Below are 13,627 nucleotides of genomic sequence, written 5' to 3' on the forward strand. Positions count from 1 at the left end.
CGGTGAGACGGGTGAGTTCTGACCCCCCGGTGAGACGGGTGAGTTCTGACCCCCGGGGAGACGGGGGCGAGTTCCTGACCCCCGGGGAGACTGGGGCGAGTTCCTGACCCCCGGGGAGACTGGGGCGAGTTCCTGACCCCCGGGGAGACTGGGGCGAGTTCCTGACCCCCGGGGAGACTGGGGCGAGTTCCTGACCCCCGGGGAGACTGGGGCGAGTTCCTGACCCCCGGGGAGACTGGGGCGAGTTCCTGACCCCCGGGGAGACTGGGGCGAGTTCCTGACCCCCGGGGAGACTGGGGCGAGTTCCTGACCCCCGGGGAGACTGGGGCGAGTTCCTGACCCCCGGGGAGACTGGGGCGAGTTCCTGACCCCCGGGGAGACTGGGGCGAGTTCCTGACCCCCGGGGAGACTGGGGCGAGTTCCTGACCCCCGGGGAGACTGGGGCGAGTTCCTGACCCCCGGGGGTGGAGGAGGGGGGGGGGGATGTTACAAACACAAAGATCCTGCATGTCGTAACAATCTGTCTGCATTTATGTTTATATATACGGTATGACAGTGGATGGAAACGTGGCTTGTGTTTGTTTCAGGGCTTCACCTGCTGGCGTCGGCCAGTCGAGACCGTCTGATCCACATCTTCAACATGGAGAAGAGCTACAGTCTGGAGCAGACCGTCTATGACCACTCTGCCTCCATCACCGCTATCAAGTTCACTGGTACACACACACACACACACACGGAGAACAACACACACACACACACACAGAGAACAACACACACACACACACACAGAGAACAACACACACACACACACACACGGAGAACAACACACACAGAGAACAACACACACACACACACACACACAGAGAACAACACACACACAGAGAACAACACACACACGGAGAACAACACACACACGGAGAACAACACACACACACGGAGAACAACACACACACACGGAGAACAACACACACACACACGGAGAACAACACACACACACACGGAGAACAACACACACACACACGGAGAACAACACACACACACACGGAGAACAACACACACACACACGGAGAACAACACACACACACACGGAGAACAACACACACACACACGGAGAACAACACACACACACACGGAGAACAACACACACACACACGGAGAACAACACACACACACACACACGGAGAACAACACACACACACACACACGGAGAACAACACACACACACACACACGGAGAACAACACACACACACACACACGGAGAACAACACACACACACACACACACGGAGAACAACACACACACACACACACACACACGGAGAACAACACACACACACACACACACACACGGAGAACAACACATACACACACACACACACACGGAGAACAACATATACACACACACACACACACGGAGAACAACATACACACACACACACACACGGAGAACAACATACACACACACACACACACACACGGAGAACAACATACACACACACACACACACACGGAGAACAACATACACACACACACACACACACACACGGAGAACAATACACACACACACACACGGAGAACACCACACACACACACGGAGAACAACACACACAAAGAACACACACACACACAAACAAAAATACAGTGATGTGTAGTTTCCAGGGTCAGCCATACTAGTACAGCACCCCAGAGCAAATTAAGGTCAAGTGCCTTGCTCAAGGGCACATCGACACGTTGGTCACCTTTATCGCCTTGTGTATTCAAACCAGCGACCTTTCAGTTACTGACCCAATGCTCGAACTGCTAGGCTACCTGCAGCCCTAACACACACACACAAACACACACAGACAACACACACACACACCGTACGAGAAGGAGACGAAACAGACAACGTGCATGTACTATGGTGGGGGAGGCTGGGGAAGAGACATCTAACTAGGGGTTTGTGTCAGCCTGTTTTTTTTTGTGTGTTGTAGGAGTCAGCCCAGAGGTCCTTATGGTGAGCTGTGGTGCTGATAAGAGTATCTACTTCCGCACTGCTGAACAGGTGAACCTCTATTTACCCTCGACCCTCTCTATATAATAAAAATCCTCTCTATTTACCCTCGACCCTCTCTATATAATATATATCCTCTCTATTTACCCTCTTCCCTCTCTATAGAATATACACTGCTCAAAAAAATAAAGGGAACACTTAAACAACACAATGTAACTCCAAGTCAATCACACTTCTGTGAAATCAAACTGTCCACTTAGGAAGCAACACTGATTGACAATACATTTCACATGCTGTTGTGCAAATGGAATAGACAACAGGTGGAAATTATAGGCAATTAGCAAGACACCCCCAATAAAGGAGTGGTTCTGCAGGTGGTGACCACAGACCACTTCTCAGTTCCTATGCTTCCTGGCTGATGTTTTGGTCACTTTTGAATGCTGGCGGTGCTTTCACTCTAGTGGTAGCATGAGATGGAGTCTACAACCCACACAAGTGGCTCAGGTAGTGCAGTTTATCCAGGATGGAACATCAATGCGAGCTGTGGCAAGAAGGTTTGCTGTGTCTGTCAGCGTAGCGTCCAGAGCATGGAGGCGCTACCAGGAGACAGGCCAGTACATCAGGAGACGTGGAGGAAGCCGTAGGAGGGCAACAACCCAGCAGCAGGACCGCTACCTCCGCCTTTGTGCAAGGAGGAGCAGGAGGAGCACTGCCAGAGCCCTGCAAAATGACGTCCAGCAGGCCACAAATGTGCATGTGTCTGCTCAAACGGTCAGAAACAGACTCCATGAGGGTGGTATGAGGGCCCGACGTCCACAGCTGGGGGTTGTGCTTACATCCCAACACCGTGCAGGACGTTTGGCATTTGCCAGAGAACACCAAGATTGGCAAATTCGCCACTGGCACATGTGACAGACGTGACAGAGTCTGGAGACGCCGTGGAGAATGTTCTGCTGCCTGAAACATCCTCCAGCATGACCGGTTTTGCGGTGGGTCAGTCATGGTGTGGGGTGGCATTTCTTTGGGGGGCCGCACAGCCCTCCATGTGCTCGCCAGAGGTAGCCTGACTGCCATTAGGTACCGAGATGAGATCCTCAGACCCCTTGTGAGACCATATGCTGGTGCGGTTGGCCCTAGGTTCCTCCTAATGCAAGACAATGCTAGACCTCATGTGGCTGGAGTGTGTCAGCAGTTCCTGCAAGAGGAAGGCATTGATGCTATGGACTGGCCCTCCCGTTCCCCAGACCTGAATCCAATTGAGCACATCTGGGACATCATGTCTCGCTCCAGTCCAGGTCTGGGAGGAGATCCCTCAGGAGACCATCCGCCACCTCATCAGGAGCATGCCCAGGCATTGTAGGGAGGTCATACAGGCACGTGGAGGCCACACACACTACTGAGCCTAATTTTGACTTGTTTTAAGGACATTACATCAAAGTTGGATCAGCCTGTAGTGTGGTTTTCCACTTTAATTTTGAGTGCGACTCCAAATCCAGACCTCCAAGGGTTGATTAATTTGATTTCCATTGATAATTTTTGTGTGATTTTGTTGTCAGCACATTCAACTATGTAAAGAAAAAAGTATTTAATAAGAATATTACATTCATAGGATGTGTTATTTTGGTGTTCCCTTTATTTTTAGTGTTCCCTTTATTTTTAGTGTTCCCTTTATTTTTTGAGCAGTGTATATATCCTCTATTTACCCTCTATCCTCTCTATATAATATATACCCTCTCTATTTACCCTCTACCATCTCTATAGAATATATACCCTCTCTATCCTCTCTATAGAATATATACCCTCTCTATTTACCCTCTATCCTCTCTATATAATATATACCCTCTCTATTTACCCTCTACCATCTCTATATACTATATACCCTCTCTATTTACTCTCTATCCTCTCTATATAATATATACCCTCTCTATTTACCCTCTCTATAGAATATATACCCTCTCTATTTACTCTCTATCCTCTCTATATAATATATACCCTCTCTATTTACCCTCTATCCTCTCTATATAATATATACCCTCTCTATTTACCCTCTATCCTCTCTATATAATATATACCATCTCTATTTACCCTCTACCCTCTCTATAGAATATATACCCTCTCTATTTACCCTCTACCCTCTCTATAGAATATATACCCTCTCTATTTACCCTCTACCCTCTCTATAGAATATATACCCTCTCTATTTACCCTCTACCATCTCTATAGAATATATACCCTCTCTATCCTCTCTATAGAATATATACCCTCTCTATTTACCCTCTATCCTCTCTATATAATATATACCCTCTCTATTTACCCTCTACCATCTCTATATAATATATACCCTCTCTATTTACTCTCTATCCTCTCTATATAATATATACCCTCTCTATTTACCCTCTCTATAGAATATATACCCTCTCTATTTACTCTCTATCCTCTCTATATAATATATACCCTCTCTATTTACCCTCTATCCTCTCTATATAATATATACCCTCTCTATTTACCCTCTATCCTCTCTATATAATATATACCATCTCTATTTACCCTCTACCCTCTCTATAGAATATATACCCTCTCTATTTACCCTCTACCCTCTCTATAGAATATATACCCTCTCTATTTACTCTCTATCCTCTCTGTATAATATATAGTCTGAATGGTCATATACCCCTCTATATATAGTCTGAATGGTCATATACCCCTCTATATATAGTCTGAATGGTCATATACCCCTCTATGTATAGTCTGAATGGTCATATACCCCTCTATGTATAGTCTGAATGGTCATATACCCCTCTATGTATAGTCTGAATGGTCATATACCCTTGTCTCTGTATAATATATAGTCTGAATGGTCATATACCCCTCTATGTATAGTCTGAATGGTCATATACCCCTCTATGTATAGTCTGAATGGTCATATACCCCTCTATGTATAGTCTGAATGGTCATATACCCCTCTATGTATATAATATATAGTCTGAATGGTCATATACCCCTCTATGTATATAATATATAGTCTGAATGGTCATATACCCCTCTATAATATATAGTCTGAATTGTCAAATTAAAATGCATTCAAGTTTGAATTGCAGCATTAACCCACCTCTCTATCTCCCTCCCCATCTGTTTCCTTCCCTCCATCTTCCTCCCTCCCTCTCCCTGAATCTTCCTCCCTCCCTCTCTTTCTCCCTCCCTCCATCTTCCTCCCTCCCTCTCTTTCTCTCCCTCCCTCTGTCTCTCTCCGTCCCTCTGTCTCTCTCCCTTTCTGTCTCCCTGTCTCTCTCCCTCTCTCCCTCCCGCTCTGTCTTCCTCCCTCTCTCTGTCTCCCTCCCTCCCTCCAGTCTTCGGAGGGTCTGAACTTTGCCCGTAGTCACCACGTAGTAGAGAAGACCACTCTGTATGACATGGACCTGGACGCTACACACACACACACCGCCATCGCCTGTCAGGACCGGAATATCAGGTACACACACACCGCCATCGCCTGTCAGGACCGGAATATCAGGTACACACACTGCCTGTCAGGACAGGAATATCAGGTACACACACCGCCATCGCCTGTCAGGACAGGAATATCAGGTACACACACCGCCTGTCAGGACAGGAATATCAGGTACACACACACACATACACCGCCATCGCCTGTCAGGACAGGAATATCAGGTACACACACACTGCCATCGCCTGCCAGGACCAGAACATTTTATAAATGTACCTGATGTTTTTCCCAACATGCATTGGGTGTGTAACCTGATTAGGGGCTCAGAATGACAGAAATCACCTTTTTACATTGTGGTAATTCATCTTACACAGAACATGTAAGTCGAGGACGCAACAACGTGTTTCCTTACTTTGCAGTGAGAAGGAGAGACACTATCATGTTGTCCTTATAATAGACCAATGAGAAGGAGAGACCCAAATATAATATGACGTCCATCTCAACTGGAGGAGGAAATTATTGTCCAAAAACAAACTTAAGTGCCACAACAATAGTGAATAGGGTCAGTACCACTCACTGGGGATAGGCCTGATGCTCTCTGCTAGAGCCAATAAGATGGGCTATAGGCCTGATGCTCTCTGCTAGAGCCAATAAGATGGGCTATAGGCCTGATGCTCTCTGCTAGAGCCAATAAGATGGGCTATAGGCCTGATGCTCTCTGCTAGAGCCAATAAGATGGGCTATAGGCCTGATGCTCTCTGCTAGAGCCAATAAGATGGGCTATAGGCCTGATGCTCTCTGCTAGAGCCAATAAGATGGGCTATAGGCCTGATGCTCTCTGCAGAGCCAATAAGATGGGCTATAGGCCTGATGCTCTCTGCTAGAGCCAATAAGATGGGCTATAGGCCTGATGCTCTCTGCTAGAGCCAATAAGATGGGCTATAGGCCTGATGCTCTCTGCTAGAGCCAATAAGATGGGCTATAGGCCTGATGCTCTCTGCAGAGCCAATAAGATGGGCTATAGGCCTGATGCTCTCTGCTAGAGCCAATAAGATGGGCTATAGGCCTGATGCTCTCTGCTAGAGCCAATAAGATGGGCTATGGGCCTGATGCTCTCTGCTAGAGCCAATAAGATGGGCTATAGGCCTGATGCGCTCTGCTAGAGCCAATAAGATGGGCTATAGGCCTGATGCTCTCTGCTAGAGCCAATAAGATGGACTATAGGGCTGATGCTCTCTGCTAGAGCCAATAAGATGGGCCTGATGCTCTTTGCTAGAGCCAATAAGATGGACCTGATGCTAGAGCCAATAAGATAGGCTATAGGGCTGATACTCTCTGCTAGAGCCAATAAGATGGGCCTGATGCTCTTTGCTAGAGCCAATAAGATGGGCTATAGGGCTGATGCTCTCTGCTAGAGCCAATAAGATGGGCTATAGGGCTGATGCTCTCTGCTAGAGCCAATAAGATGGGCTATAGGCCTAACTGTTAGGCTCAATTAAATAGGACCATTTTGATAACTAAAAGACATTTGTCTTTTTACAGCAATAGCTATTCTGCTTTCCAAACCTTCTTTTTTTCCTCTGTGATTCAATTTTCATATACTGTGATATGCCTGGCTGGGCCTCTACTGTTCATTTTGTCTCGCTGTCCAATAGTACGTTGTCTTTCCTTCTGACTGTAGGCCCAGCTTCCAAATACACTGTAGGCCTAGCTTCCAAATACACTGTAGGCCCAGCTTCCAAATACACTGTAGGCCCAGCTTCCAAATACACTGTAGGCCCAGCTTCCAAATACACTGTAGGCCCAGCTTCCAAATACACTGTAGGCCCAGCTTCCAAATACACTGTAGGCCCAGCTTCCAAATACACTGTAGGCCCAGCTTCCAAATACACTGTAGGCCCAGCTTCCAAATACACTGTAGGCCCAGCTTCCAAATACACTGTAGGCCCAGCTTCCAAATACACTGTAGGCCCAGCTTCCAAATACACTGTAGGCAATACGAATTTAAAAACAATCCACTACTTATTTAAAGCCTGGGGAAGCTAATGATCCTTTGTTGCCAAATCGCGGTTATATTAGCCTATTTTGAGTGATTTTTATTTCTAGGTTTCAATGGTATATGTCTTTTATAAAACAATAGACTACTGGTTTCAATGGTATATGTCTTTATAAAACAATAGACTACTGGTGCATCCTGCTTTCCATTAATCATCCTTGAGATGTTTCTACAACTTGATTGGAGTCCACCTGTGGTAAATTCAAATGATTGGACATGATTTGGAAAGGCACACACCTGTCTATATAAGGTCCCACAGTTGGCAGTGCATTTCAGAGCAAAAACCAAACCATGAGGTCGAAGGAATTGTCTGTAGAGCTCCGAGACAGGATTGTGTCGAGGTACAGATCTGGGGAAGGGCACCAAAACACTTCTGCAGCATTGAAGGTCCAAGAACACAGTGGCCTCCATCATTCTTAAATGGAAGACGTTTGGAACCATCAAGACTCGTCCTAGAGCTGGCCGCCCGGCCGAACTGAGCAATCAGAGGGAGAAGGGCTTTAGTCAGGGAGGTGGCCAAGACCCCGATGGTCAAAGGCACATGACAGCTCGCTTGGAGTTTGCCAAAAGGACATTGACCCTAAGCACACAGCCAAGACAATGCAGGAGTGGCTTCGGGTCCCTGAATGTCCTTGAGTTGCACAGACTTGAGCCTGATCCAACATCTCTCCAGAGACCTGAAAATAGCTGTACAGTGAAGTTCCCCATCCAACCTGACAGATCTTGAGAGGATCTGCAGAGAATAATGGAAGAAACTCCCCAAATACAGGTGTGCCAAGCTTGTAGCGTCATACCCAAGAAGACTCAAGGCTGTAATCGCTGCCAAAGGTGCTTCATCAAAGTACTGAGTAAAGGGTCTGTGTAAATTAGCAAAAAGGTAAAAAAAAAAATGGGGTATTGTGATGTCATTAGGGGGTATTGTGATGTCATTAGGGGGTATTGTGATGTCATTATGGGGTGCTGTGATGTCATTATGGGGTATTGTGATGTCATTAGGGGGTATTGTGATGTCATTAGGGGGTATTGTGATGTCATTATGGGGTATTGTGATGTCATTAGGGGGTATTGTGATGTCATTAGGGGGTATTGTGATGTCATTAGGGGGTATTGTGATGGAGTGTGCCTGACCCCCCCCCCCCCCCGTGTGGAGTGTGCCTGACCCCCCCCCCCCTGTGTGGAGTGTGCCTGACCCCCCCCCCCTGTGTGGAGTGTGCCTGACCCCCCCCCCGTGTGGAGTGTGCCTGACCCCCCCCCCCCGTGTAGAGTGTGCCTGACCCCCCCCCCCCCCCCCCCCCCCCGTGTGGAGTGTGCCTGATCGTGACCCCTGTGTAGAGTGTACCTAATCGTGACCCCTGACCCCTGTATAGAGTGTACAACGTGAAGAGTGGCAAGATGAAGAAGTGTTTCAAAGGTTCTACAAGTGACGAAGGAACACTGCTGAAGGTGAGCGGAGACATCGCTATTTGACTAACGGCACAACCTGTCTAATTAGCTTTCTACTGTAGGTCAATGTTTCTTATTCCATGGTTTGTTGTCATTGTGTGCCACTAGGTTCAGATGGACCCCGCTGGGATCTACCTAGCAACAAGCTGCTCTGATAAGAGCCTCTGTATCTTTGACTATGAGTCAGGAGAGTGTGTGGCCACCTTGTTCGGTCACTCAGGTAGCTCTACTCTTCCTCCCGTCTCTTTCCTCCTCTTCCTCCCGTCTCTTTCCTCCTCTTCCTCCCATCTCTTTGCTCCCTCTGACTGTGGCCTGTCTCCTCTTCTTTTTCTTGTTCTCCATAGAGATTGTGACTGGGATGAGGTTCAGCCAGGACTGCAGACACCTCATTACCATATCTGGAGACAGGTAAACATGCTTCTTCGCTAAACTACATATATATATATTAGGGCTGTTTCCAGATCCAGTCAGTTTGAGTTGTGTTCCTGTGTTTTGTCTGTGTCTAGCTGTGTGTTCCTGTGGAGGCTGGACTCCCAGATGACTAACTCTATGAGGAAGAGACTGGCTGAGAGGAAACGGACAGCTGGAGTGACGACTACCGCCAAAGCTCCGACCAAGGAGCATCTTATCCGGTATCTACACTGAACTGAAATACAGTTGAAGTCGGAAGTTTACATACACTTAGGATGGAGTCATTAAAACTCGTTTTTCAACCACTCCACACATTTTTTTATTAACAAACTGTAGTTTTGGCAAGTCAGTTAGGACATCTACTTTGTGCATGACACAAGTTATGTTTCCAATAATTGTTTACAGACAGTTTATTTCACTTATAATTCACTGTATCACAATTCCAGTGGGTCAGAAGTTTACATACACTAAGTTGACTGTGCCTTTAAACAGCTTGGAAAATTCCAGAAAATTATGTCATGGCTTTAGAATATCTTCTGATAGGCTAATTGGCATCATTTGAGTCAATTGGAGGTGTACCTGTGGATGTATTTCAAGGCCTAACTTCAAACTCAGTGCCTCTTTGCTTGACATAATGGGGAAATCAAAAGAAATCAGCCAAGACCTCAGAAAGAAAATTGTAGACCTCAAGTCAGGTTCATCCTTGGGAGGAATTTCCAAACGCCTGGAGGTACCACGTTCATCTGGACAAACAATAGTACGCAAGTATAAACACCATGAGACCACGCAGCCGTCATACCGCTCTGGAAGGAGACTCATTCTGTCTCCTAGAGATGAACGTCCTTTGGTACGAAAAGTGCAAATCAATCCCAGAACAACAGCAAAGGACCTTGAGAAGATGCTGGAGGAAACAGGTACAAAAGTATCTATATCCACAGTAAAACGAGTCCTATATTCGCAAAACCTGAAAGGCCGCTCAGCAAGGATGAAGCCACTGCTCCAAAACCGCCATTAAAAAAGCCAGAGTACAGTTTGAAGCTGCACATGGGGACATATCGTACTTTTTGGAGAAATGTCCTCTGGTCTGACGAAACAAAAATAAAGCGGTTTGCCCATAATGACCATCGTTATGTTTGGAGGAAAAAGGGGGAGGCTTGCAAGCTGAAGAACACCATCCCAACCGTGAAGCACAGGGGTGGCAGCATCATGTTGTGGGGGTGCTTTGCTGCAGGAGGGACTGGTGCACTTCACAAAACAGATGGCATCATGAGGAAGGAAAATGATGTGGACATATTGAAGCAACATCTCAAGACATCAGTCAGGAAGTTAAAGTTTGGTCACAAATGTCTGTTCCAAATGAACAATGACCCAAAGCACACTTCCAAAGTTGTGGCAAAATGGCTTAAGGACAACAAAGTCAAGGTATTGGAGTGGCCATCACAATGCCATGACCTCAATCCTACAGAAAATTTGTAGGCAGAACCGAAAAAGTGTGTGTGAGCAAGGAGGCCTTCAAACCTGACTCAGTTACACCAGCTCTGTCAGGTGGAATGGGCCAAAACTCGCCCAACTTATTGTGGGAAGCTTGTGGAAGGCTACCCGAAATGTTTGACCCAAATTAAGCAATTTGAAGGCAATGCTACCAAATACTAATTGAGTGTATGTAAACTTCTGACCCCCTGGGAATGTGATGAAAGAAATAAAAGCTGAAAGAAATAATTCTCTCTACTATTATTCTGACATTTCACTTTCTTAAAATGAAGTGGTGATCTGGCCTAAAACAGGGACTTTTTACTAGGGTTAAATGTCAGGAATTGTGAAAAACAGAGTTTAAATGTATTTGGCTAAGGGGTATGTAAACCTCCGACTTCAACTGTGTAAACGCAACATGTAATGTGTTGGTTTCATGAGTTGAAATAAAAGATCTCCGACATGTTTCAGTTCCCGCCAATATCCAGCAACCTTGTCCCCACTCCTCTTCAACGGCTGTACAACATTCCACAGAACACAATCAACAGCCTGATTAACTCTAAGAGAATGAGATGTGATGCTCTGCATGAGGCAAATGGTGGTCACACCAGATACTGACTGGTTTTCTGATCCACGCCAGATACTGACTGGTTCTCTGATCCACGCCAGATACTGACTGGTTCTCTGATCCACGCCAGATACTGACTGGTTCTCTGATCCACGCCAGATACTGACTGGTTCTCTGATCCACGCCAGAGACTGACTGGTTCTCTGATCCACGCCAGATACTGACTGGTTCTCTGATCCACGCCAGATACTGACTGGTTCTCTGATCCACGCCAGATACTGACTGGTTCTCTGATCCACGCCAGATACTGACTGGTTCTCTGATCCACGCCAGATACTGACTGGTTCTCTGATCCACGCCAGATACTGACTGGTTCTCTGATCCACGCCAGATACTGACTGGTTCTCTGATCCACGCCAGATACTGACTGGTTCTCTGATCCACGCCAGATACTGACTGGTTCTCTGATCCACGCCAGATACTGACTGGTTCTCTGATCCACGCCAGATACTGACTGGTTCTCTGATCCACGCCAGATACTGACTGGTTCTCTGATCCACGCCAGATACTGACTGGTTCTCTGATCCACGCCAGATACTGACTGGTTCTCTGATCCACGCCAGATACTGACTGGTTCTCTGATCCACGCCAGATACTGACTGGTTCTCTGATCCACGCCAGATACTGACTGGTTCTCTGATCCACGCCAGATACTGACTGGTTCTCTGATCCACGCCAGATACTGACTGGTTCTCTGATCCACGCCAGATACTGACTGGTTCTCTGATCCACGCCAGATACTGACTGGTTCTCTGATCCACGCCAGATACTGACTGGTTCTCTGATCCACGCCAGAGACTGACTGGTTCTCTGATCCACGCCAGAGACTGACTGGTTCTCTGATCCACGCCAGAGACTGACTGGTTCTCTGATCCACGCCAGAGACTGACTGGTTCTCTGATCCACGCCAGATACTGACTGGTTCTCTGATCCACGCCAGATACTGACTGGTTCTCTGATCCACGCCAGATACTGACTGGTTCTCTGATCCACGCCAGATACTGACTGGTTCTCTGATCCACGCCAGATACTGACTGGTTCTCTGATCCACGCCAGATACTGACTGGTTCTCTGATCCACGCCAGATACTGACTGGTTCTCTGATCCACGCCAGATACTGACTGGTTCTCTGATCCACGCCAGATACTGACTGGTTCTCTGATCCACGCCAGATACTGACTGGTTCTCTGATCCACGCCAGATACTGACTGGTTCTCTGATCCACGCCAGATACTGACTGGTTCTCTGATCCACGCCAGATACTGACTGGTTCTCTGATCCACGCCAGATACTGACTGGTTCTCTGATCCACGCCAGATACTGACTGGTTCTCTGATCCACGCCAGATACTGACTGGTTCTCTGATCCACGCCAGATACTGACTGGTTCTCTGATCCACGCCAGATACTGACTGGTTCTCTGATCCACGCCAGATACTGACTGGTTCTCTGATCCACGCCAGATACTGACTGGTTCTCTGATCCACGCCAGATACTGACTGGTTCTCTGATCCACGCCAGATACTGACTGGTTCTCTGATCCACGCCAGAGACTGACTGGTTCTCTGATCCACGCCAGAGACTGACTGGTTCTCTGATCCACGCCAGATACTGACTGGTTCTCTGATCCACGCCAGATACTGACTGGTTCTCTGATCCACGCCAGAGACTGACTGGTTCTCTGATCCACGCCAGATACTGACTGGTTCTCTGATCCACGCCAGATACTGACTGGTTCTCTGATCCACGCCAGATACTGACTGGTTCTCTGATCCACGCCAGATACTGACTGGTTCTCTGATCCACGCCAGATACTGACTGGTTCTCTGATCCACGCCAGATACTGACTGGTTCTCTGATCCACGCCAGATACCCTTTTTTTTGTTAAGGTATCTGTCACCATCAGATGCATTTTGTGAAATCCATAGATTATGGCCTAATGAACTGATTTCCTTATATGAACTATAACTCAGTAGCGTCTTTGAAATGGTTGCGTCTTGCGTTTTTTATATATTTGTCTGGGAATACAGATTTGCATCTGTTGGTCACAGATACCTTTTAAAAAGAAAAGGTGGGGGGGGGGTGGTTCAGAAAACCAGTCGTACACATCGATCCAGAGCATCCCAAACTGCAGAACATGGAAGAACTGGGACATTTTCAGCTTGCAGGAATTGTGTACAGA

General features: G+C 47.1%; 1 protein-coding gene across 4 annotated transcripts in view; it reads left to right on the forward strand.

The window, feature by feature from the left end:
* Window positions 1-13,627, forward strand: part of wdr62 (WD repeat domain 62) — a 68,648-nt gene that overhangs the window by 28,709 nt on the left and 26,312 nt on the right. For all 4 annotated transcript variants that reach the window (XM_031795351.1, XM_031795353.1, XM_031795352.1 and 1 more), the window contains exons 13-19: window positions 588-713; window positions 1,974-2,044; window positions 5,341-5,462; window positions 8,862-8,937; window positions 9,046-9,157; window positions 9,282-9,345; window positions 9,444-9,569. In XM_031795351.1, coding sequence (XP_031651211.1) covers window positions 588-713; window positions 1,974-2,044; window positions 5,341-5,462; window positions 8,862-8,937; window positions 9,046-9,157; window positions 9,282-9,345; window positions 9,444-9,569 — 697 coding nt within the window. The remainder of the gene's footprint in view (window positions 1-587; window positions 714-1,973; window positions 2,045-5,340; window positions 5,463-8,861; window positions 8,938-9,045; window positions 9,158-9,281; window positions 9,346-9,443; window positions 9,570-13,627) is intronic.

The sequence above is a fragment of the Oncorhynchus kisutch genome, linkage group LG18, assembly GCF_002021735.2.
Source record: "Oncorhynchus kisutch isolate 150728-3 linkage group LG18, Okis_V2, whole genome shotgun sequence".
NCBI lineage: Eukaryota > Metazoa > Chordata > Actinopteri > Salmoniformes > Salmonidae > Oncorhynchus > Oncorhynchus kisutch.